General features: G+C 40.7%; 1 protein-coding gene across 10 annotated transcripts in view; it reads left to right on the top strand.

Moving 5' to 3' along the window:
• sulf1 (sulfatase 1) overlaps nt 1–25,777 on the top strand; it is a 379,294-nt gene extending 353,517 nt beyond the window's left edge. For 6 of the 10 annotated variants that reach the window (XM_033019348.1, XM_033019349.1, XM_033019347.1 and 3 more), the window contains 7 exons: nt 1,015–1,111; nt 1,693–1,787; nt 4,803–4,877; nt 6,320–6,492; nt 9,517–9,659; nt 11,519–11,642; nt 23,522–25,777. In XM_033019348.1, the coding sequence (XP_032875239.1) occupies nt 1,015–1,111; nt 1,693–1,787; nt 4,803–4,877; nt 6,320–6,492; nt 9,517–9,659; nt 11,519–11,642; nt 23,522–24,423 (1,609 nt within the window). In that variant the 3' untranslated portion in view covers nt 24,424–25,777. Of the gene's footprint in view, nt 1–1,014; nt 1,112–1,692; nt 1,788–4,802; nt 4,878–6,319; nt 6,493–9,516; nt 9,660–11,518; nt 11,643–13,539; nt 13,574–14,857; nt 14,912–23,521 lie in introns of all 10 variants that reach the window. The other 4 variants (XM_033019352.1, XM_033019354.1, XM_033019353.1 and 1 more) reach the window with 4 other exon arrangements.
• Nucleotides 25,778–26,777: the final 1,000 nt, after the last annotated feature.

The raw sequence follows: 26,777 nt of genomic DNA, 5'->3' as shown, positions 1-26,777 counted from the left end.
CCCCCATGAACAGCCATGTCTGTCTCCCATCAACTCCTGTGTCTCTGTCCGATGAACTAACAAGTCTCTCTCCAATGAATCTACTGGTCCTCTCTCCCATGAACTCCTGTCTCTCTCTCTCTCCCCAATAAACTTGTGTGTGTCTCTCTCTCCCATGAACTGTGTGGCTCTCTCTCTCTCTCTCTCTCCCTCTCCCTCTCCCTCTCCCTCTCCCATCTCTCTCTCATATCTCTCTCCTATGAATTCCTGTGTCTCTCACCTATGAACTACTGATTCCTCTCCCATGAACTCCCTGACACAAATTCCACCCACCCAGAGCTTCTCTCCCATGAACCCCCACACATCAACCCTAAACTTACGCCCCACATTCCACGCACTCTGTGTCACTCTTCCATGAACATAGAAACATAGAAACATAGAAATTAGGTGCAGGAGTAGGCCATTCGGCCCTTCGAGCCTGCACCGCCATTCAATATGATCATGGCTGATCATCCAACTCAGTATCCCGTACCTGCCTTCTCTCCATACCCTCTGATCCCCTTAGCCACAAGGGCCACATCTAACTCCCTCTTAAATATAGCCAATGAACTGGCCTCAACTACCCTCTGTGGCAGGGAGTTCCAGAGATTCACCACTCTCTGTGTGAAAAAAGTTCTTCTCATCTCGGTTTTAAAGGATTTCCCCCTTATCCTTAAGCTGTGACCCCTTGTCCTGGACTTCCCCAACATCGGGAGCAATCTTCCTGCCTCCCAGTCACTCCCATAAACCCCAGACTCTCCCTTGAATCTCCTTGGCCTCTCTGCCATGCACCCCATACCCATGCAACCTGGGCTGTCAGTTGTTGTTGAACATGCCTCAGTCGGTGCCTTTCAATTTCCAGTGAAGGAAAGCACTGGAGTTATTTGTTAAATACTCTGAGTGTGTTTGTTTCAGTAAGTAATTTGTAGAATTCTTTGGATTTCGCTGTATCATTGAAGTGGTATTTTCTTTTCTTTACTTATTTCTTTCCTGAAGGTGTTACATTCTTGCCAATGAAACAGTGCATTGTGAGAAGGAGCTGTATCAGTCAGCTAGAGCATGGAAGGACCACAAGAGCCACATAGACAAAGAGGTTAGATAACGTTATGGCAGACAATTTTCGAGTCGGCGGGCCGCAGACTTTATCAATGACAGGCGATTATTTCCACTGGGAATGTCGGAATTATATATATTTTTTGTTATGGGATTGCTAATGAATGACTGAATAACGCTGGCAGGAAATCAATAGATGGATATCTCCGTTCAGCACCACAGCCAGCAATTTACACTTTGTAAAACTAACCTTAATCAACCCAGTTGGTTGCTGATGGACTTCCTCGAAGGACATAACTCCAGCCATTTTTTGGAAGGCATTCTTAGTACATTTTTTCATTTTTCATGCTGGAAATTCGAGCTTTGGACCACGCGCTTGAAATGCCACCTGGCTAGTAACCTTCCCAAGTGAGTGCAGAGGCACCATTGCTTCTGCAGGCATTGATGCGAATGTAATAACAATGGGTGGAGGCCAGGGACTGTCATCGGCAAAATCAGACATCAAAGGCACCGTCGACCCAAAAATTATGCCCCCCACCCACCAAAATTCATGGAATAAAGATATTTTGGTGATTTTTGAAGCAAGAAAGAAACTTCTGTTCTTTTCCCTCTGCGTTGCAGATTGAAGCTCTTCAGGATAAAATAAAGAATCTGAGGGAAGTGAGAGGTCACCTGAAAAGAAAAAAGCCGGAGGAATGTGACTGCAACAGGAAAAGGTCTGTGCCACCAATACTTCTCAATTTGAGGGTGACTTTCTATCCCCCGTCCCCACTGCCCACACTGTCAGCACACACACAAACACACCGACCATTCATATGCTAAGACTGAGGAAGCCATATGGTAACTGGTGACATCAAACTTTACCATCCCGTCTCAAAATAGACTGGCACAAATCCAATGTTACAGGTCAAGACGCAAAGTACTGGAGTAACTCAGTAGGTTTTGCAGCATCTTTGAAGGACATGGATAGGCAACATTTCAGGTTGGGATCCTTCTTCAAACTAATTGTAGTAGAAGTGGGGAGAAAGTGCTACAGAGAGGTGGGTGTGGGACAAGGCCAGGCAAGTAATAGATGGCTAGGAAGGAACTGCAGATGCTGGTTTATACCGGTTAGACACAACATGCTAGAGTAACTCAGCGGGTCAGGCCCTGATCCGCTGAATTACTCCAGAATGTAGTGTTTATTGTGGGTAATAGATGGATGCAGGTGAGGGAGTATGATTGGCAGATGGATGGGCAAAAGCTTGGGAAGAAAAGGAAAAAAGGGGGTCAGTTATAAAAACTCCAACGTCTGCAGTTCTTCTGTGTCTCTATGTTAATGTTACAGGTCAACGACCTGAAACATTTCTTTCCCTCTCGTTCCCTCTGTAGATGCAGCCTGACCTGTGAGTTTCTCTTCACCTTCTCTGTTTTGAACACGAGATCTTCAGCATCTGCAGTACTTTCTTTTGTAAACTAAATTCCTGCCAACTGCTAGATAGCAGGGCGACACAGTAGTGTAGCAGTAGAGCTACTGCCTTACAGCACCAGAGGCCCGGGTTCGATCCTGACTACGGGTCTGTCTGTACGGAGTTTGTACGTTCTCCCCGTGACCTGCGTGGGTTTTCTCTGAGGTCTCCTCCCACACTCCAAAGACATACAGGTTTGTAGGTTAATTGGCTTGGTATAAATGTTAAATTGTCGCTAGTGTGTGTAGGGTAGTGTTAGTGTGCAGGGATCGCTGGTCGGTGAGCCAAAGGGCCTGTTTTCGTGCCGTATATCTTAAACTAAAACAAAAGCAGGAAAAAAAAGATGAATGACTGAACTTGCTGGGACAAATGAGTCCCAGTTGCAGATGGAAATCGGGTCCCTCTGTGGGTCTAGGGTGGTAATGCAATTTGTTTCCCACAAGCCATGGTGTGCCTGCTCTCTCCATTGGAACGGAGCAGTGAGCAGCTGACCTACAGCCGTAACAGTGCTCAGTGCAGGTCACATGGAAAAATCATTTACAGGCTTTGTCAGTCACATTGGTAGCTGGGCAGGAACATGCTCTGTTAGGCGTTATAACATTATGTGGAAGTAGCAGCCATTAACTCAAAGCAAGAACCAATCTTCAGAAAATCGGTTCTAATGTACATTGAAAACAGTTGAAATTAAAAGGGAGATAGGCACAAAATGCTGGAGTAACTCAGCGGGTCAGGCAGCACCTCTGGAGTAAAGGAATAGAAGAATGTTTCAGATCAAGACCCTTCTTCAGACTCAACCCGAAACTTCACCTTTTCCTTTACTCCAGAGATGCTGCCTGACCTGCTGAGTTACTCCGTAATTTTGTGTCTATCTTCGGTGTAAACCAGCATCTGCAGTTCTGTCCTACACTTGAAATTAAGATGATTGCCTTGCAGGAGACAGGTCGTCCACTAAAACAACTGAGTATTAATTGTCATACATCAAATCAGAAATTGAGATGGGGAATGCCGGAAGGTTCCACACCAAACTTATGTTGTCACTTGGTACATAAAGCATAGTCAACGACGGCACACTGACTTGTCTCACAACAAATCAACATTGGTGTATTCAGGAGAGTCAGCTCTCACAACACTGGTGTTGCCCATAGTGACAGGGCACTCTGTGCTGAGGCAGTTACTATTCTCAGTTCCCAGATGAAACTCATGCTAACTGAAACTGAATGAAGTTCTTCCAGATGCAGAGTGCTCCATCTCCCGAAGCGCAATATGTCCCCCTGCTCTGTGACAGAGGCAGATCTTGCACTCGGCCACAGGTACCAGACATACCCACTGCCGTGGTCCCCGAGTCCAGTACTGGTGCAGGCTTGAGCAGACAGAATCTCCTCTCCTGCACTGCCCACGGCCTTGGGATGCACTGGTAAATCCCTTGTGGAGTCCATGCACACCTCCCAGCTCTCAAGATGAGAACAATCACAATCACAATAATACTTTATTAGTCAAGTATGTTTTGCAACATATGAGGAATTTCATTTTCCATGTCAGTCATACAAATAAAAAGCAACGGAACACACAAAACACATTTTAACATAAACATCCAGCACAGAGACTCCTCCACATTCTTCACTGTGATGGAAGGCGAAAAAAAGTTACTTGCCAGTTGACCTGGCATCAGGTTAAACCTGGCTCAAGTATCTCCACTACACTGAAAATCATGGGGAGAAATTACCACTAGGAGAATAGCAAGCAGATCTTTCTCATTGTTGTAACACTATTAGTTTAAATGTACATCATTGCTTTTTAGTACTTGGAGTTCAGTTGTTTTAGTTTAAAATGATATTTTGTTCTTAACTTTACTTTTGCTACTAGCTCCCAGATGCACTTGACTAATGTGAATGTCAAAATAAATGTACAGTCATTTTCTTTCAGCAACAGGTTTGCCAGCTGGTAACTCCTGGGGCAAGGCTCCACCTGCTGTCAGGGTGAACAGCCTGTTCCACAGGTTCTGCTCTGCACTGAGCTTGCCTGATCAGCTGGCAGTGCCCAGGACCACTGTAGGTGGAAGAAGCAGTCTGGCCTGAAGCACGCAGCCTGTGATGCTGAAGCCACAGACATTCTCCCCACGTTTCAGCTCAGTGGTTTTGAGCAAAATATGGGCAGATTAAAAGACTGCTGAATCTAAGCGTCTTTCCTCCATTCTCCTGGAAATACTTGTTTGCTGATCTCGCCATGAGAATTTTAATCTTATTCCTATACATAACAATTCTCCTTTATTTCTGTTATTTGTAGTTATTTTAGTAGAGATAAAGGAATGAGAAATCAAGGGAAACTGAAGAACAAGAACAGCCATCTCCACCCCTTCAGGTAGGTGGGTCTCTGTTGCAGGCCTAGCCTGAGCAGAGATTGTGGACTCGAGGTACTGGACTGGTCGCAGTCTCACTGACTGGTGGCAAGTCCCCTCGTGCTCTACTGATTATCAGTTATTCACATTAGAAAACGTCAGCTTTTCTCAAACGAGAGGTAATTGTTCAAAAATGAATTTAAATCAAATTATATTATTGTTGTTCCCTCTTGGAGCTTCTACTAAAGCAGTGCCCTCGACAAGTGAATGAAACCATTTTCTTTTGCCGACAACAAGTAATGTTAAGTTTATTTTTGTTCCCTTCTAATGCCATTCAGCCCGTCAAATCCATACCACTTCTTCACAGAAGAACAGTCCCAACCCAAAACATTGCCTGTCCATTCCCCCCACAGACGCTGCCTGGCCCACTGAGTTCCTCCAGCACTTTGTGTTTCGCAAGAGTAATCCCTTCTACTTATTTCTTTGTGGCACTAAACTATTCTCACATGCGCATCATTCCCCCTTTGCCACTTACCATTCTGCAGCAATTCACAGTAGCCATTTAGCTAACCTGCATGTCTTTGAGCACCTACAGAAACCCATCTAGTCACACGGAGAACATGCAAACTCTGCACAGACAGCACCCAACATCAGGATTGGACATGGGCCTCTGGAGCTTCTTCAGTCCTACCCATACCCAGAAGGCTGGAGTAACTCAACGGGCAGCCAGCTTTTCTGGAGAGAAGGAATGGGTGATGTTTTTGGTCGAGACCTTTCTTTAGACCCGAATCGTCTCCCATTCCTTCTCTCCAGAGATGCTGCCTGTCCCACTGAGTTACTCCAGCTTTTTGTGTCTATCTTCGGTTTAAACTAGCATCTGCAGTTCCTTCCTACACATTACCCATACCCAGCAGTGTTCTGGAGGGATACTTCTCTTTGCAAAATTTGTATGGGATTTATGTGAGAAATGTTGCAGGGCGGGAGAGTTGCACAGCTGATGGATCTGCCAGGATTCGATCCTGACCTTGGACGCTGTCTGAGTGGAGTTTGCACGTTTGCCTTGTGACCACGGGGCTTTCCTTTGTGCACAGATAAAGGGAGTTAATGTTTCAGGGTGAAGACCTTTCAACACAAACTTCTGATGGAAGCTCACACATCTAAAACATTAACTGACGTGATTGCAGTTTCTTTTGCTTTTGGATTTGTGATGAAGCCTGGCGTACAAGGAATCTACAGAAATAGTTCCAAGCCTTCAAGAGTCCTGATCCTCTGTGCCTGCTGTTCCATGCCAATCAAGGAAAATAGCAAGAACATTTGTAAAGAAAACCTAAAATCAGAGGTTTCAGAACCAAGATCATGTGTAATGCTCAAAATGGCATATTTTGATGAGGTGGGAATGCTGCTGGAACAGTGTTGTCCAAGATATCTACACCTCCACTCATAATCCCATGCTCATTCTCTGCAGGGAAGTCGCTCAGGAGGTGGACAACAAGCTCCAACTGTTCAAAGAAAATCGGAGGAAGAAGAAAGATCGTAAAATAAAGAAGCGGATGAGGAAGGGGGATAGTTGCAGCCTGCCTGGCCTCACCTGCTTCACACACAATAATGAACACTGGCAGACACCGCCCTACTGGAACTGTAAGCAGAGTTTCTTTCTGTAGGGTACACCTTTAGCATCTTGGTGGGGAACATCCCCACTCCCCTGCAATGATAGTGTTGTCCAGTAACTGGCCTCAGGATTAGACTAACTTTCTGTAATTAAACATCCACATCGCTTTAGAATTACACCACACTATATTAATCAGGGCTGGCTACAGCATTATGCAAACTACTGGGACAGAGAATCACTTGCACTTCTAACTGACCACACAATATGGCCAATCCGATGTGTGATTAAATAAATGGTTTCATCGATGAATATTGTAAGTCGATTTACCTTTACATAGCAGCAGCTTGTTGTTACATAGAATAGTGCAGCACCGGAACAGGCCCTTCAGCCCACAATGTTTGTGCCAAAATGCTGGCCACCTTTTTGCTTCTCATGCAAAAACCAAACTTCATTTGGTACCCACTAGTAAATACTGCACCAATGTTCACCGTAAAATGCAAACGTTACGTTAGTTGGTTGTTGGTACTGGGATAGAATGTTTTGTGAACTGATTCATTATTTTTTGTAGATTCAGATATACATAAAGATATTCAGATATTCATATGAATTATAAAGTAATAGCATGACACAACCTTCTTTGGTTCAACACAGAGGGCAAAGGAAATTTATATCAAGATAGGTGACCGCCCTGTTCATCTTTTCTCTGCCAACATCTTGCTGCAGCAATCCAAATCCAGTCCCATTACATAGAAACATAGGAAACCTGTCCTAGATGATCCATTAGAAAGCTCTCCCTGTTCCAAGATCCAAACTGGGAACATGTATAACTTATAGACAAGACAATAGGTGCAGGAGGAGGCCATTTGGCCCTTTGAGCCAGCACCGCCATTCATTATTATCATGGCTGATCATCCACAATCAGTAACCCACGCCTGCCTTCTCCCCATACCCCTTAATTCGGCTCGCCCCTAGAGCTCCATCTAACTCTCTTTTAAATTCATCCAGTGAATTGGCTTCTACTCCCTTCTGTGGCAGAGAATTCCACAAATTCACAACTCTCTGGGTTAAAAGTTTTTTCTCATCTCAGTTTTAAATGTCCTCCCCTTTATTCTTAGATTGTGGCCCCTGGTTCTGGACTCCCCCAACATTGGGAACATTTTTTTCCTGCATCTAGCTTATCCAGTCCTTTTACAATTATATATGTTTCTATAAGATTCCCTCTCATCCTTCCGAATATCCTCTCATCCTCCTAAATTCCCCTCTCATCTTTCTAAAATCCCCTCTCAACCTTCTAAAATGACTTTGGATTCTTCCATTTAGCCAAATATCTGATGCTCCTTATGCTTCTTACTCTTCCCTTAAAGCTGTCAACGTCTCTGTTCCAATCCAACAAACATTTATCAATGCAAAGATTCCAATATAATTAAAATCCTCCTACAGAGTACTTGGAGACATAATAAAAGTTGATTCAATACCATAGAAGATATTAAATGAGGTGATCAAAGATAAGTCAAAGTGACAGTTCTAACTTTTCCTCCTTAGAGAGATGGAGGCCTTTGTAGATTGGGATGTTAGAGTTTAGGGCTTTGTCAAGTTGGGCCATGGCCTTCAATGGTGAAACGATTAATATCAGCTATGTTCGGGTTGGGGGAGGGGGGTGAGGAAGGTAGAACTTGAGGAGAGAGATACTCTAGGGTTGGACAGCGGAGATTATGAAGAAAAGGAAAGGCCAGCGGTGACAATCTTAAAGCTGTAGCTTTGCCTAAGTGATTGAGACTTTGGCAATTACCCATCACCCTTCTCCTTCCCCACGGTAAGCTGCATCTATGACCTACAATCTTTACCTGATTTCCTCTGGTTCCCTCCCATCATACGCTACCAGAAGACACAACAGTACACTAATATAACCTGCTCTGTGGTGGTGCTTGTCTCTCTGGATACTGGGGAATTGCCACATTCTCCACCTGATCAGAACCAGAGGTCTCCTACTCCCTGGACTAGTTGATGACAAATTCAACCATTGTCTGTTCCTTTCAGCCCTGGAACGTTCTGCTTCAAAAGTTACCCGGTAATTATGTGCTATGGCGCACATGCAACTCATTCTCCAATTAGATTTGATATGATTTAGATCATACCAGAGCAGTCTCTTTACTGTGCAGGTAGAATGTCACAATCATACATTAATGTTGTCAAATGTAACACCTTGGAAAAGAAAGTCTTGATATTCCTCAGTGCCAGGATTTCCTAAGCTGGCAACTAAAGATACCTTGAATGGATTGGCTACATTGGGCATGAACTCTGCACTCATGTTCTTCTGAAATTAAATTCTATCTCTTTCAATGGAATTGGATTTCAGAAGCAGAGTTCAACATATGCATTGAAAAGAGGACACATTTCTAATGCTGTGGCTTTTATAAATGAGCAAAAATCCGATTTGCAAAGTTTTAAATGAAGACTTTTAGTTCAGCCTTTTAGTTCAGCCTTTATGGTTGAACTTTATGGCCATTTGAGTCAGATATGCTCAGTTAGTTAATTTCATCAGTCCATCATATCGTAATTCAGATAAAAGACCAAAATAATAAGGGCACATGTTGATGAAATTACGCGTTAATTTTTGATTTTCGAAATAGTTCATATTTTGAGATTCTATGTCTTTGCACAACAGGACATTTCTCTTTTTGAACTTGCTGGAAATAATATATAACTATGTAGGGAGCAGAAAAATAGGTGTTAGTGGATCAAGCACCCATTACATGCCTCAATGGAAAGGAAAGGATGTGGAGGGACACAAAATGCTGGCGTAACCTCTTCAGTCTGAAGAAGGGTCTCGGATCCTTCTCTCCAGAGATGCTGTCTGTCCTGCTGAGTTACTCCAGCATTTTGTATCTATCTTTGATGTAAACCAGCATCTGCAGTTCCTTCCCACGCAAGGATGTGGAGGGTCGATATATTTCACCTATTTTCTGCTTTGTACACTTACCAGTTAGAATGCATTCAGAAATAATCTGTTCTTTAGAGAATAACATGACAAACACTGTGCTCTTTCATTATAGTGGGATCTTTCTGTGCATGTACAAGTTCTAACAATAACACGTATTGGTGTTTGCGGACCATCAATGAGACTCACAACATCCTATTCTGTGAATTTGCCACCGGCTTTCTTGAATATTTCGACATGAACAATGATCCATATCAAGTAAGGAGATTTTATTTTTGTTATCAACAATTAAAAATTGTATTAATAATAAGAAGACGATGCAGTTAATGGAAGACATTGATGTTGTTTATTACTTATAATACCTAGATTTATAGTCCTGATTGTTCCATTGCTTTAAGAGAAGACATGAGGGAGGGTGACATTTGCAGCTAACAGTTATTTTGGCAATGAACTTGCCCTAAATTATATTTAATATACCAAAGACTTGATGGTGCCTAAACACAGTTCTAAGCATCTCACGCAATGGTTGTAGATAGCGGTAAGGGACAACAAAGGGATGGTTAAGAGCAGGAAACTCTTGTCATCCATAAAAGTTCAGGCATCAGAACTTCAACGTGTTGAATGTAGTAGTATTCTGCCTAACTAATGAACCATTACTGCTTTGTATGTGTGTCACGGTGCATTCGTGAGGGTCTTTAAAATTGATCCATGTGGAATTGATCCAGGTGGTCCATGTGGAATTATTGAAAAGGTAATACTGGTCACACTGGGCAACTTTCATGCTGTAGCAGTAAAACTGATTTTTAGCAGTGATTTCATGCAATCACTTGCATGACAGCTCTTTGGTCCAAAGCCTTTGCATGTACCGACGAAGTGTACAGCTTAGGAAACCGTAAGGAAAGTGCCATGTTCCGCCATATCACCATTGTGAGGAAGAACAACATGGCTGCCTAGGCTGGTTCTATTAGGAGCCTCAACTTTGCAAGCCAAGCTGAACCATTCACTGCTGCACAGTGCTGCACAACGGGCAGCAGGTACAATTGCCAATCAATGCAAAGATGGACACAACATGACAGATGAGGAACAAAATCTGTTCCATTGTCATTATAACGAGTTGTTGCGTGAGTTTGCTTTTAGGCGATGCAGCCTTTTGGTTCGTTGGCTTTTAGGCGTCCCGCCCTTTCGGTTAGTTTTCATTTAGGCGTCCCATTCTTTCGGTCAGTAGGTGTTTCGTCTTCAGACTCTTTCGGTTCATTGGCATTTCGGCCTCGCTTCTATTCGGTTCATTGGCTTCGACTTCTTTGCTTCGGCTTCTTGTCTGTCGGCGCTGCGTCCGCACACGATTATGAACAGAGCACTTCAAAACTAAGGGCCACTGCCAGGAACAAGCCCTTTGATCAGCCTCACTCACCTACAGCATGTACAATAATGGGGCATAAACTCACTGCTCAGCATACTAGAAAATTGCCACTCCCCTTTTTATAAAAGTGTCTGGCTACAATATAAAAAGGATTAGAAGCACCTGATTATATCTTCAAATGCTCCACAAATTTTATTTTGCTAACCATAGGTTACTGTTGTTATCCCAAACAAAGCTAGTAAACAGTTTTCTTGCAATGGTTGGTTACTCCTGACTATTACATACCTCATGCCTAATGCTATCCGATGCTATCTGAAACATCGCCCATTCCTTCTCTCCAGAGATGCTGCCTCACCCGCTTAGTTACTCCAGCATTTTGTGTCTACCTTTGGTTCTAAAATGTCAGTTTTCTGCAGTTAAATGAAATAATTACTGAGTATTCATATGCATTTGGTATGAATTTTGGCTACATTATTTTCTCTCAAAGTAATTGGTGTTGCTCTGTGACCCTCCTGAAGTATCCCTGCTCATGTGGCAACTCATAGCGATAATGGAACAGATTTTGTTCCTCATCTGTCAAATTCTGCCCATTGTTCAATATATGTCCATCGAGATAAAGATCCCCCCGCTCTCATAAAGATAAACACAACCATCCTTGGTTCTGGCATGGTATTCTTGACAATATTGTAATGTGTCTCATTCTTGCAGCCCCTGGTGAAAAGGGAAACTGAATTCTGTTTTGGTTTTCTGGTTTCAGCTGACAAATACAATACACATGGTTGACCGGGAAATACTTAATCAGTTGCACATACAGCTAATGGAATTAAGAAGTTGCCAAGGACACAAGCAATGCACTCCACGGACCAAGGCAGCAGAAACAGGTAACACCTTGTAATTCACAGATGACAAAGGGCACACTGATTTGTTCTAAGCTCCCTTCACAGGGAGCCTTCACCTCGCAGTGTGAAATTAATCAAAAAACTAAATGAATTCCTGGTGTTGTCCTCCTATGTCAATTTTCCTGAATGGTATCTTTGCATCAGTAAAATTTAATTAATCCCCTCGTTTTTCCTCATTTTCACCAGACAAAATCCTCATGGGAATCTGACATTTTTGAAATGGACTAAAACACTGCAGCACACTTTATTCAAAAGCCCCATAAAGATTATATTTTGACAAAGGTGATCCTATCTTGAGAGTCCAATGTAGAACACAATGTCATATGGAACTTGACAGAACAGAACAGAATTGGACATACACGATTACTTGTTTTTTTTAACCTGCTCGTCCACTTTATGTTTTCCTGTCAGATATTAAAAATTACATTTTCTGATTTCATTTTCAAAAATATTTAATTCTTGCTATACATCTCAGTATCTAAATGTTGATGGTTATTAACAGTGAGAAAAGTATAATTACAGACATTTAACCACAAGGGAGCAGTCACCTAAATGTCACTTTTTAAATCAGTTAAATGAACACAGAAGCTTTCGATTGACATTGACACTTTTGATTTGGGATAACCTCCTAAAAGCCTTTGTTTTTTGCCCTAAGCAGCCGGCAAATCCAGACTAATAATCCCAATGTTCAGTTTTCTATGATTGCAGAGCCTTGAAATCAGATTGATTTTAACAAATAAGTGGTCAATGTATTTTCTGCAGCTAATTTAATGAAGAATTTCATTAAATTTATATAGCTCTCCTTTTTAACACGAATGTGTCATATTTTTAAATTACCCAAGTGTGTAGGCGGGGGAGAATGGGGAGGAGAGGGAATGGAGACAATTTTAAGAAGCCAGACAACTTATAATAAAGTTTAGCGGGCATTTAACATTACCGGTCGGTTTTCCTTGGTTCTGAAATCTCCAATGAGCCAATTAAAATGCTTGGTCAGCAAAGGAGATTGCCTATGGCTACCCTCGACAGCCTATAACTACATAGTGACCCCACTCCACTGCACCACGAGTTCAAAAGAACCATGCCGACCAATTTTTACTCGCGGAAAATGTTTCAGCATGCTGAAAAATGTTCCTCGACCAAACTGAGGCCGCGAGTAGGCGGGAACTACCCTCGAGCATGTAGGAGAATTACAGTGACCTCTTAGGACCTCCTAGGACCATGTGTCGACCATGCTGCGAGTATGAGTCGAGCGCAAACTCGTCTAAGCTCGCAAATTAGGTTGCCACAGTGGGACAGGCCCTTAAGAAAGTGAAACAGTGCAATATCAATTCAGTGCAATAATATATACAGTTATTTGGTGGCATCAATCTTGCCCTATTGTTGAAACAGGTTAAAATGAGGCACACATGTGATGTCAAGGAGGTAATTTTGACATTTGATCGCGCAAGATTGGTAATGGAAAACTGCTCACCCATTTTATAGCTTTCCCAATGTTTATTTTTATTGAAGCCACTGGGAATATGGTCAGGAGTGATTGATACGAGCTGCCGTTTTTCTATCAGCCCTTTTACACATTCATTCAAAGTCAAAATTTACCAACATAGTCTTGTATATGATTTCATTGCTGATAAAGTATAAACAGCAGCTTACTTTCCAAACTGATCTAGTTTACAATGAAACAAGGTGGCAGTTGTTCTCCCTTTTAGTTTGGATGTCCAAGCCATGTTCTCCTGGTTATTTCTCATGTCAAAGGTTACTTTTCCTTTCTATTTTAACCACATTCCATTTTTCCTCAGGTAATGCATGGACAGATACAATGTGAATAATTTTACTGTTCTAAAATCATTAACATAAATTACTCTTGTATTTTCCTAATCAGGAAATAAAGATGGAGGAAGCTTTGATCAGCACAGGTATCCATACTTTTTATTCTCTTCAACACCTTTCATTCCGTCTAATTGCATGAGCTGGCCCATTGAAGCTTCGTTTACTTTTATTGTATGTTCCATCCAGCATTCTTTGATGCATGGTAGCTCATTCTTTAACAAATAACTACTAATTCTTATTTCAGACCATCTGTTTTTATACAACTCTACTCTTTGGGATCCACAAGAGTCCTAATAATTCGCTTTCGTTGTGATCCCAGCTCAGTTGTTGCTCCTTGAAGGTGAAAGTAATTTGAGAGTGAAGAGAAATGGACTGATTCCTACCATTCCCTCCATATCTTTCAAACACATACGTACATATAAATGTACGCACACATATTTTACACTTGTACGCTAACACAGTCCCATGATTGCTTGAAAACTGAACCGTGTTCATATGTTGTACCCCATATTGGAACCAAATCACCTAGAGAATATTAACAAACCTTAAGCACAAATTATGTTCAAAGCAAATCCGAATCTGTGGTCTTTACACTCATTTAAAAACCATTCAGTCTGAAACCATGCAATTGTCCCTGGTCCCGGATGGAATATTAATATTCAAATTTACCAATGTCGAAGATAAGTTTTGAATTAGACTTGGGGTTATTTTGTAAGTTACTTTTCCAACCTTTTATCGCTTTGCAACTGGTAAGCTTCACATTCACTTTCTATCTGGCAGATAACTTCTAAACTCTAATATGAATTTACTAAATTGCATTAACCAATAAAAGCACAAACATCCACTCGTGCTATAGAATTTGACAGAATGTCTATCGGCAGTACCTACACAATACTTGATGGTGCTGCTCAGGGAAGAGAGGAAGTGTTTCCACTGACTACTCAACCACATGTCACATGTTCCTCTCCCAGTTTCCAGAGTATGGAATCAGAAACGGCTTAACTAACCCGCACTCTAAGCTCTAAAATTGTGTGTAGCACAGAGGACTCCTAAAGGGGGAGAAAATAAGGGGGAAAACTATTAAATAGACAACTAGAAATTCCAGTAATGTGGTCCTTATACTCAAGGACACTTGGAGGAAGCGAGTGCAAATAGGTGGAAATAAAAACCATTTAATAAATTAATTGTTATTCTATCATATACTGCAAAGAATTACACTACAATAGGTATATTTTATTTGAGATAATCTAACAGATATAAATAAATTTATGTAGAGACTCAGAAAATGAATAATGTACCAAGATAACCTTAATCTTAGAATCTAATTGTTTGATCTTTGCCTCTTTTTATTCCTGCTACCTGGTTGCCAGGCTACAGCAGCATCGAAAGTGGCCAAAGTTGAGGAGGCCGAGCTTCAAGTCCTTGTGAGTGAACAAAAGCTATTCTTTAGTAACCAGTAGGGAAGCGATCACTGTTAAGGTGGTGTCGCAACTTAACTCTTGAGTTTTTAATTCACGTGCATCCCCAAATCAATGTTGTAGTTGTGTAACACTTCTATTTCCACTTCTGTTTCCTGAAAATGTACCAGCAGCAAAATATTTATTATTTCCATATAATTGGCGAAGAGCCAGTCACTCAGAAGTGACGGTATACAAAAATTCTGGAGAAACTCAGTGGGTGAGGCAGCATCTATGGAGCGAAGGAAAGAGGCAACGTTTCGGGTCAAAACCCTTCTTCAGACCCGAAACCGGGTTTCAACCCGAAACATTGCCTATTTCCTTCGCTCCATAGATGCTGCCTCACCCGCTGAGTTTCTCCAGCATTTTTGTCTACCTTCGATTTTCCAGCATCTGCAGTTCCTTCTTAAACACTCAGATGTGACGGTGGCTGTGATTTGGCAGCTGTGGTTGCAAGGAATTGATTCCTTCTGGTATTATTGGGGTATAAACCAATGACATCTCTGTTAACACACACATCAATGGTGTGCTTTCAGGGTGCTTTCAAATGGACATTGCTGTGGCAACGCATAGATGATTTGTTGGTGTTGTGTCTCTTTCTACTGTTTTATCATTCTCAAAGAATGATAGGGTGGGATGAGCGAGAACATGGCTCCTGGCGGAGAAATGGGATGACTGTAGAGAAGGTGCTAGTTCAGTCCTGGACTTCTTCAAGTCTTCCCACAGAACAATCTAATAATTGGAGACAAAAGCCTTTTAATGAGTTGAGTTTGAGTTTAGTTAATTGTCACATGTACCTAGGTACAGTGAAAAGCTCTTGAAGCGTGCTAACCAGTCTAATGACTAATGGCTATTCTTCAATATCCCTCTGCCATTTATTGCAAAATAACCATGGCAAAACTCTTTATTATCTTTCCTTGCTGACTTAATTTTGGGAATAGAATGCATCAGCATGTTGCAAAGCATACTTGGCTAATAAATTAAGTCTGAGTGTGGGTATTGAGCAGGTGACAACTAAAATAAATTTCCAGACAACAACCAGTCCTTAGCACGCATCAGTTTTGCTCTTGGCTATTATATCTGCTAGTTTCACATGTATTGATCAAGTTATTGTAGACTAATGGTCATGTCCACATACATGTCTCCTGTTTATCTCCAGATTACAGTAGGGGCCTGTTCCTGTAAACTGTTTGTGACCTGCACAGTTTGCAAGTCGGAAATGCATCGAGAACCATTCCCACATGGTAGACAAAGTCTGCAGTCCCAAAATAGCTGGGAAGGACCTGACCCATATTTCGCCATTGTCCTGATATTACACTGCCCTGATATTCTACCAGAAAAGTATGACCATTCAAGATGTTAAAGTTGTTTCCCCTGAGCTATTAGCAGAGGTATTAGCCCATTAGTTCTAATTTGGCATCCCACAGAATAATTTCATATATTAATATGTTAGGATTATTGTAATTTGTAAATGGATTCTGTCCACTCTTCTCACCAACCTGACCTCAAGGACCCTCGTAGCTCTGTCTGAGTTACAAGGATTCAAGTTTCATTCCAGGCCCTGTAGTAAAGAATCCAGAACACATCTGCCTTACCAACAGGATGAGATGAGATCTGTTCTATTGAGTAAATGTAAAATATTTCTGAAAACCACCTGAAAGAAAATCTGAGTTTGTTGGCAATGCCTTAAACTGAAGGTGTACTGAAACATGCAATCCGGTTATTTAGGGCAGCACAGTGGTGCAGCAGTAGAGCTGTTGCCTCACAGTGCCAGAGACCCAGGTTCGATCCTGACCTCGGGTGCTGTTTGTGAGGCGTTTGTATGTTCTCCCTGTGACTGCATGGGTTTCTTCGGATGCTCTGTTTTCCTCCCATATTCCTAAGACATGCAGGTTTGTAGGTTAATTGGCTTCTGTACATTGCCATGAGTGCGTAGGGCATAGAACTAGTGAATGGGTGATCGAAGGTCAGTGTGGACTCGGTGGGGCAAAGGGCCTGTTTCCACACTGTATTTCTAAACTAAACTAAACTAATTTCATTAATGTTTATGGGTGTTTGAGCTTGTTCTTATAAATTCCTGTTCTTATAAGATTCCCTGTGGGGTGAAGTTTGTGATGTTCTGCAGGTCTGTGCATTGTATAAGAAACCTTGTAAGCACACAAGACATTTCATGTTTTCTCTTTCATATCAGAAAATTCCAGATGCACAGTCCCTAATTATTCATCTGCGATGGATGTCCATGATTTGAATAATCACAGGCAGTCCATCCACATTTTGCCAAGATCTGCTTGACAGCCCCACCAACAATCTACAGTTTCAAAACATATTGGTCTATTTTAGCAGCAACATATAGGAGTTAAATTAAAATAATTGACAGACCTGGCCATATCCTTCCTGCATTTCCAATATCATTATTTATCCTTTCACAGTATGTTCATCTTCCTGTCGGCACTCAGTGGAAAATAGCATTGATCGTTGTTTAATGGAGATTGTACAGTACATTCAGCAGATGAACCAAAGTGATCATTTCTGGGCTTGTCTATTGCACTGGTGACAATACTAGAGCATAAATCACTTCATGTCAGTAAATAACAGCTCATTCTGCCAATGGATTGACATCATTCTCATCCATTGTCCATTTCACTAATTACACTTTTCTTTAGCATGTAGGTTCATCGAGTTGCTGCTACTGCATGGCTTTTCTGTTTATCCTGCACATTTAACGATGAGTCGTCTTTCGCTGCTTTATTTCCCTAAGGAGAAACCAATTCATCCAGCTGGAAGATCATTTGCCGCCTCATCTCGTGTTAATTTTCTTCAGATTTGCTTTGATTTTTAGCTCTAACTTTCTCACAGCAGTTCATCTAACAGGATCTCACAGATTGTCATATACTTCATTTCTACTCCTTCCCTGGCTAGTAACATGGTTTTTTTAGTTTGCCATTGTGATATATTATATTTATAACAGATATTGTAAGTATTACATTGATAGGACAGGTTTGGGGGGATATGGACCATATGTGGGCAGGTGGGACTAGTGTAGCTGGGACATGGTGACCGGTGTGGGCAAGTTGGGCTGAAGGACCTGTTTCCACACTATCGCTCAATGACTCTATGACTCTGCTATATAAATTGTGGTTGAAGAAATTGCATAGGGTTAATTTTTAATTTTGGGCAGGAGTGTGGATATTTATTCATGGGCACCCGTTTGTGCATTTGAGACAATCTCATTCAATCCCGGTGGCTAGTTGCTGGGCTTTGTCAAACATCCTAGTGCAGTTTGGTAGATTCAAAGTTGAATCAAGGCAGCCCTCCAAGAGGAAGATCACCTTGGGTTGTAGGGGTGGGAAGAGGCAGTGATCAAAGAGCAACAGCAACCTAAATTGAGGAGAAGCCAGGAGATGGGGTTGAGATGGAAAATTGCATCAGCCATGATCGATTGGCAGAGCAGACTCAATTAGCCGAATGGCCTAATTCTGCTCCTATGTCTTATGGTCTTATTGTAATGAGCTATGGAAGTGCAGTTCTATTTTGAAGTCCACAAAAGTAATTTGATACCTACCTTCACTAACCTCATCAACTCGCAACTTTGGGCTTTGGATAACCCTCTCTGTGGTGCCACACCATATTTGGCCATATTACACGACCATTACTCATCTATTAAGGCAAGGCAGCAGCAATTAATATAGTTCCCAATTAGTTTAAAATGTGAGGGGAGCTCTCCAATGTAATTTTTTTTTGAGAATGTCTTTTTTTGATAATTAATGTAACTTAAAAGCTGTGCATTAAACTGGTATTGTGAGATCCCTCCTATCAACATTTTTTATTTCCATTGCAATGAAAGTGGCGGATTTGATTTCTGGACATTGGTTGCAATGGAAATGAAAAATGGAGTTGAGAAGAAGAATCCCACAATGCCAGTTCAATGCCCTTTTTAAAAAAAATTAATGAAGGCTCGACATGTTATCTACACAGTTTATAATTTTAATGCTGAAACAAATGCTACAAAGCAGCTACCTGAACTCTTCCTCTTCACCTTGTTCTCTTTTCATGGTTTAAGAAGAGATCGGTTTGGCTATGGTTTGCCTCAACTCTGATTTTGTCTCTATTTTCCTAAAAGCACAGTTTGCCTCTTTAGCCTGAGATGATTTTTTTTGTTCTTGGTCAAGCTTGACAATATGTCTTCTGATTTCAGTTTTGTTTATCAGGTATGGTCTTGATATTGCTGTTAACCAACTTCTGATCTTTTAGTAAGTGGTATAAATGTTTAATCCCATCCTCTTTGTTTTCCATAAAATCTGGTAATAAATCCATATCAAAAAGAATTCCAATGGAAATGAAAATCAAGGGATTTTCATAAAAATAATAAAGCTTATAATAATAAAGCTTATAATTTTAATTATAAAGCACCACTGGTGAAAAATCAAATGCATTCTTTTCCCCAAATCAGACAGTTCAATCCATGTGTTTCCCTGGCACAGTCTGATCCAATACACTCCCAGCCAGTGCTCCATTCTATCCCTGTAAACATAAACTAATCCCAATGTCCGCAACCTGTGACGTAACCTGCAGCAAGCCCATTTATTCTATCACCTGCACTCACCGACCTACACCAGCTCCCAGTTATGCAACACAATGATTTTTAAATCCTTATCCTTCGTTTTGCTCCCTACAAACCCTTGCCTCTTCCTTCTCTCTCTTAACTCATTCATCCATTTCTGGAAACCTGCATCAGTATTACGGTATGTGGCAGGATGTCAACTCCTGTGACAAATATGGGTTGTTTTATTGCATTCTAGGTCCTATAGAAACCCAAGTTCTTGTGGTTGATGAGCTCTTGTGGAGTGATTGTTAACAGCAAGAGGAAAGCTTCAACTTCCAGATTGACCACTCTATATACAATCAAAGGAAAGGATGAGAAGGCAAAGATTCCTGATAGATCCCTACATTATATTCCTTTATGCTAAAGATTTTAGAAAGTAAAATGCTGTAAATGCTGGAAATAGTCAAAGTTTGTGAAGAAGGAAACAAAGTTAAGTTTGTATATCTGTGATCTTTCGCTGGAATAGAAGACAGCAGCGATTAACAGCTTATAAACCAACAAGGAGCTGGGAAAATGGTGCAGGCAGAGGTGGACGTGAGGTGGTTTGGAGAGTGTTGAGGAAGGTGGTGTGAGCATGGAGTGATCTGTGCTTGGACAGTGAGCAAGAGTGATTGAATCATAATATGGCAGAAAAAACTTTGTGGCAAAGAAGATGCAAACAAGACAATCGTTGGGATGAGTTAAATAGAATCCCAGTTTGGGGATAGAATAGAGCTGTACAAGTAACATACGTTTTGCAGAGGTCATGTATAAAGACAATTGAGGTAATTTATTTAGCTTTCCCGACATTCAACCCAGACATACATAATCAAAATGAAACTCTGGGTAGTGGAATCGAGAACTAGACGGCATAGGTTTAAGGTGAGAGGGAAAAGATTTAATTGGAACCTGAGGAACAACTTTCTCACAAAGAGGGTGGAAGGTATATGGAGCAAGCTGTCAGAGGGAGTAGTTGAGGTAGGTACAATAATAGCACTTAAAATATATTTGAACAGGTACATGGTTAGGAAGCTTTAGAGGGATATGGGCAAAAAGTAGGCAAATGAGACTAGTTTAGGTAGGGTATCTTGGTTGGCATGGATGGGTTGGGCCATATGTATGACTCTAGGAATTATGTCTAGGTCCTGCTGCATGCAGGCATTGACTGATTAAGCTGCTAAGGAATCGCCGATGAAATTGTACTTTGTAGAATTGTTAGTGAACTTCCACACATCTGACCTTACGATAAAAAGAAAGTCATTGATGGAGTAATGAATGATACTTGGGCTTTGCATACCTCCCTGAGGAACTCCTGCAGTGATATGCTGAGGTTGTGATGCCCTTCAACAATCATAACCATCAACCTTGGTGCAGGTCCAACTCCCTTTCATCCCCAGTCCGTTAAACCAGAATTTCTTGATGCCACATTTAGTCAAGTGTTATTTTAATGTTAAAGCCAATCACTGTCACCTCACATCTGGAATTCAGCTCTTTGATTTACATTTTGACCAGGCAGTGGTAAGGTCTTTATAAAGTGGTTCTGGCAAAGTGCAGAAGGTTATTGGTGATTAAGTGCCGCTTGATAGCACCGTAAAGAACACCTTCCATCATTTTGTTGGTGGTTGACAGTTAGAGTTGGGTAGAGGAGGGTGTTGTAATTGTACTGAAATCACTTGACTCGAGATGTTGTTAACACTAGATTGCACTGGGATGTTATATGATCCAAAATCCTATGCTGTGTCCAGTACTCTCAACTATTTCTGAATGAAGATTACAATTTCCTAATATCACGTGGCGTGATCAAGTTGGCTGGGTAATGTGTTCTGTGGTTGTGAGGTCTCAGGAGGGAGCTGAGATGGATTATCCAAGCATCCACTTGCCAATTCTGCCTGAACGTCCAAGCTATTCCTCCAAATTTGTCTTTGACTAACTTGCTGGCCCCCATTTCTTCAGGATGGAGATATTCTTGAAGCCTCCTCTCCCCCATCATTAACTTTAAATTGTGCACTACCTTATACCACCAGAAGTGACAGGTCTGCAGAGCTTTGGTCTGATCCATTGGTTATAACTTCACTAGGCTCTCTCTAATGCATACTATTTCTGCTGCTTAACAAGCATGCATTCCAACCCCACCAGGTTGCTCCTGTCTCCACATTTAAGGGAAAGACTGAAACCAAATATTCAGAAGAGTAGAATGCAAAGATGTTAGAGCTACTGATTGTGGAAGGACTTGCTGTTACCCATATCTTAGGTATGTTGCAAAGCCTACCTGAAGCGTCGTTGAAAATCTGCCGCTGCGGTGTGCGCGATTTTGGCGCCGTTTAGAGGGGGGCGGGTTTAAAACGCGATTTTCTCTAGGCTGTTCCAATCGAAAATGTTCAGCCTAGTTAATTATTAACGAAAAATCGCTGGAAGACCCCGTCGCAAAAGCTATTATTAGGTTTAAAGGCCTTGAATAATAGTTATAGTAGTTTAAAAATCAACCTCTAAACCCGCGACTGCCAGCAACCGCATGGTCTCATAAAGCAAATATCTGAAGGTATGCTGTATATTTTTACATTAAAAAGGGCTTCTAAAGATCCCTTTATACAATGTTTAATATTGCGAGTAGCTCAATTTGAGCCCATTATATCCCGCAGTATTTTTCTCGGCATTTGAGGCACAAATCTACCGCAAAGTGAACGTTCTAAACCAGCGCGTTCCACAGGGACCCACTAGAAAGCTGATTTAAATGGGCATTTATTTACAGCAATTGAACACTAAATTCCTTCCATTTGGCCTATAAATTAATGTAAATGAGATTTAAAAATCATGTTTTATTGTGAATTATTTGTGAATATTATTTGGACATTTAGGCTATTTAAAAATGTTAATCATTTATTAAGAAATGGATAGATGTTTAGATCCAGTAATTGAAGTCTGAAATTAGCTACAATTAGGTATCTAACTAATTATATACTTTAATTTCAGGTCATCCAAGTAAGATTATTTTATATTTGTTTCAGAATGCTTCAATCTATGATAACTGAAAATTTCATTCAGTTCTCTTAATTTTTAAGAAAGTTATGGGCTTTTGACTGTTCACGATCACAGCTTTTTTGTTATGTCCATAGAAAATCAATAGGGAACAAGATGCTCATTTCCCAGTATGAAAATGGCCATAACTTTTTAAATACTTGAGATATGAAAGTGAATTAGGTGTCAAATTAAACTTATTTTTATGCTTTATCTGATGGGATAAATTACAGACTTGATTTTTAAAATCTCAAAATTTTGTAACATTGCTACATATCTTAAGCAATGCCATTGGCAACATGAGGATAATGGGTATTACAATCTGGAAGTAGATGCTAGATGTCAATTCTGAGATATTGTATATATTAAATAAGAAATTTGTGGTAAACTGGAGATGTTGTTTGTTGAACTAAACTTTCTGTCAAATATGTATTAAACAGGGACAAGGAAATAAATAAAATAAAGTAAAGGTGTATATATATATATATATCAACACGTGTGTGCTCATGCATTATTGCATGTGAGCAAGAAATAATATGGATATTATCCTAAAATAATATGAACATTAATGTCGTTTTTTTTGTAAAACGTATCTGATTTCACGGTAATCTAATATTCAGGGCAGTAATAAAGTGGATTTTTTCTTAAATAACAACGTGGTTGCTGTAAAATCAAAATGGTCACATATTTGACATTTCCTTTACAGAATCTGCTTTTGACATTTGTGACTTTGTTTTATTAATCATTTCTCTGAGCATTCTTCTAGTGTCTCATGTTGGGGTGTGTGCTTTCAATCTGCTTCTGCTGTGCAACTTTGTTAATGGCTTTTTGTAGTGAGATGTGCTGCCTCTAATTTTGCTTTGAATAACCAGCTGATAGTGGAGCAGATGCATGTCTGCACACAAGCACAATGCTTCAGCAACTATGGGTGGTCGACGTACGTGAAAATAAACTATTTCAATCTTTGTTTCTGCCTACAGAGGACAGCTATGGGATGGATGGGAAGGTTAATCCACTTAAACTGCCAAACTTAACGGAAAATATCAACTGGGGAGAACTTGAAAATTTGTACAGTGTGGATGAAAGCTTGTTTGAACACAGGCATAATTATAGCCTTAGCCTTGGTGACTGGACTAATTACTGGAAGGATGTAGATAGAATGTTTGCACTGCTTAAGACTTTTTCTGGACACATTAAAACTTCTGAGGCCATTGCGCTAAATAAGGGCGGGACTCTTGATTTGAGCATTGACACCACAGCACTGGACATGGCACCAACTCCATTGCCTATTTTTGGAAATGTGTTCCCTACTGAACCCGAGGATGAATCTAGTGGCATGACTGTATGGGAGGCAACAGAAGCACAACCTGTTGTACTTGCTGACTCTGATGGTACAAACATGAGCACAACCATTGCAAGTGGTGAGCGTCCAAAGGAGGAAGCGATAAACTATAATCATATACCCGATAAGCATTTATCAAACACTGAATGGTGGCAACATAATCGGACAAAACAGTTGACAAAGGAATGGGGGGAGCTGGAATATGACCACGGTTTCAGTGGAAATGAACTGGTGGAAATGGAAACCAGAAATAGCTTCTTTCTTCAGCAAAGTGCCACATTTCCGTCACCCAGCATCCAGAACGAAGTGGAGGAGAAGGAGGACATATTTGAAGGCAAAACATATCTTCCTGTTGGCTCTATGAGCCACCTTTATTCCAGAGCTTTCACTGTTCCTCGAGAAACCAGCGACAACGAGAAATTGGCAAACGTCCAGCTTCAGGAAGAGCCTGAGAACAGTGGTGAAGGAGGACAAGAGAGCTTCAGTACAGAAGGCAGTGCCTTGCCCCCTCAATCCTTTCATCAACTCACAGCCCATTGATTATTTATTTGGAGGTCAACCATAATCTTTCATAATAAAAGTTGTATTTGTTGAGGTCAAAGCAAAGCACATTCCATTTCCATAGGAGGTATATTTCATAGCAGCCTGGCAATTGTCAGAATATCACTCACATTATTAATATCATCTGGAATGAGGGAACAAGCTGATATTCTTCTTAGCAATGTAATATTTTGCAGTCATCTGTATAACCATGTATTTAAATATTCAGTGTTGTGTCTGGAATAGACATGTCCTAAAGCCCTGTGAAACATTCTTGAAACCTCCATTGGCTGTTCAGTATGTACTTGCTTTAGCCTGTACTTTATTTTTGCCAGGATCTGTGACCAGTCCATTCCAAAAAGCTCTCAACATCCACCTTTTACATGACAGATGTTGACTACTGTCAGTGTTTTCCTCTCAGTAAATATATTGCACTTTCAAAATTCTTCACAAAACATTTACAAATGTGAATGTATTAACAGTGCAGAGCATTGGTTCAGTGAGTTTCCAGCTGGTGATTTCAGTTGTAATGTGTAAAGGAAATCTTATTCTGTGTTCTTCATGCTGTAACTTGCTCTCACTTATCAATTGTTTCACTTCTAAAAATATTTAGCATTGTCCTTATTTTTTGTCAGTGTCTTTTTTTTTTTTACCTTGGCCGGTATTGAAATTCTTCTTTAATGAAGGAACAATATGAAGCCAATGTATTGTATTTTGTTTCAAGTTATAACTTTTTCTCATTATTTCCCACAGAATCTTAAAGGGGTATAATCTTTGTGAAAAATTTGTGCTGATCTGTCTTTTTTAGAAAAAAAAATGAGGAGGAACAGCGGTCACTTTTACCTAGACAGCGTTGAGTGCAACGGTCATAATGATGCACTTTCAATGAGATTTACATTACCATGTGACAGATGGATTACTAGAACGTCTTGTGTAATTTCCATGAATATGGTGCTCCTTTAAGATTGAAACGTAGGCAAAACTGCTTACAATGTACTTGATGTGTAACTGTTTTGATAAATCTGTTTATAGTTTGAATGGCTCGTTTAGCACGATCCTTAGATTCAGTTGCATGAAGTTTATATAATCTGTGTAGGTTTTTACAGTGGTCACAGATGCTTCTTTTTTTTTTAATGGTGGTAACGCCACACATTACCAAGCCAATGTAATCAATGTGCATAGGTTGGAGACATCAGACTAGTGAAATTCATGCTATGTTCTTTAAAAGGTAAAATTTGTAGCAGTGTTTTATTTTTGTCTGTAATTTACACTGGCCATACTATTTACTGGTAATTACCTGTTGCTTGTTTCTGGATAAACATGCAGTGATTAAACCACAATGCTTAAACTTGCAGTGAGAATGTAATTGTTATTATTGATACAGAGTACCTTCACCAACCTCAAAATTGAATTAAAACACCATGAAGTTAACAACAGTGTATGTTTGATTATAGGTGCCCTGTCATAACTAAAGACTTGGTTACTATGTGCAAGAAGATATCCTGAAAACATTTGGGCCGACTCCCTGCAAAACACTAGTCATCGGCAGCCAACTAGAAATGCCCCCCTTTATTCCCACTCTTTGCCTTCTGCCAGTCAGCCAATCTTCTATCCATTCTAATACCTTGCCTCTAATACCAAGGGCTCCTATCTTGTTTAGCAACCTCATGTGCGGCATTTAATCAGCCCTCTGAAATTCCAAATAAACAACATAGATGACTCTCCTTCGTCTATCCTGTTTGTTAGTTCCTTGAAGAATTCCAACAGATTTTGTAAGGCATGATCTCCCCTTACCAAAACCATGCTGACTCCAGCCTATTTTATAATATGCTTCCAAGTACCCCAAACCCCCATCCATAATAATGGACTCTAAAATGTTACCAATCACTGAATGCAAACTAAGCAGTTTATAATTTCCTTTATTTTACCTCACTCCCTTCTACCATCTACTTGTGGCACCACTTTCTGACAACTATGTACTTGTACTCCTGCATCCCTCTGCTCCACCACACTCCCCAGGGCCCTACTATTCACTGTGAAGCTCCTCCTTGGGCTTGACTTTCCAAAATGTAACAGCTCACACTTATCTGAACTAAACTCCATTTGCCATTCCTTGGCCCACTTGCCCAGCTGATCAAGATTCTGCTGTGATTCATGATAACCATCCTCACTGTCTGATACCACCTATTTTAGTGCAAACTTACTAATAATGCCTTGTACACTCTCATCCAGATCATTGATATGACAACAAACAACAATGGACCCATCAATCTCTGAGGCACACCAATGGTTAAGGGCCTCCAGTCTGAAATACAACCTTCCACCACCACCCTCGGTCTCCTGCCATGAAGTCA

This window comes from Amblyraja radiata, chromosome 4 (genome assembly GCF_010909765.2).
Source record: "Amblyraja radiata isolate CabotCenter1 chromosome 4, sAmbRad1.1.pri, whole genome shotgun sequence".
Taxonomy (NCBI): Eukaryota; Metazoa; Chordata; class Chondrichthyes; order Rajiformes; family Rajidae; genus Amblyraja; species Amblyraja radiata.
The sequence above is the reverse complement of the archived record's forward strand: the minus strand, read 5'-3'. Positions and strand labels throughout refer to the sequence as shown.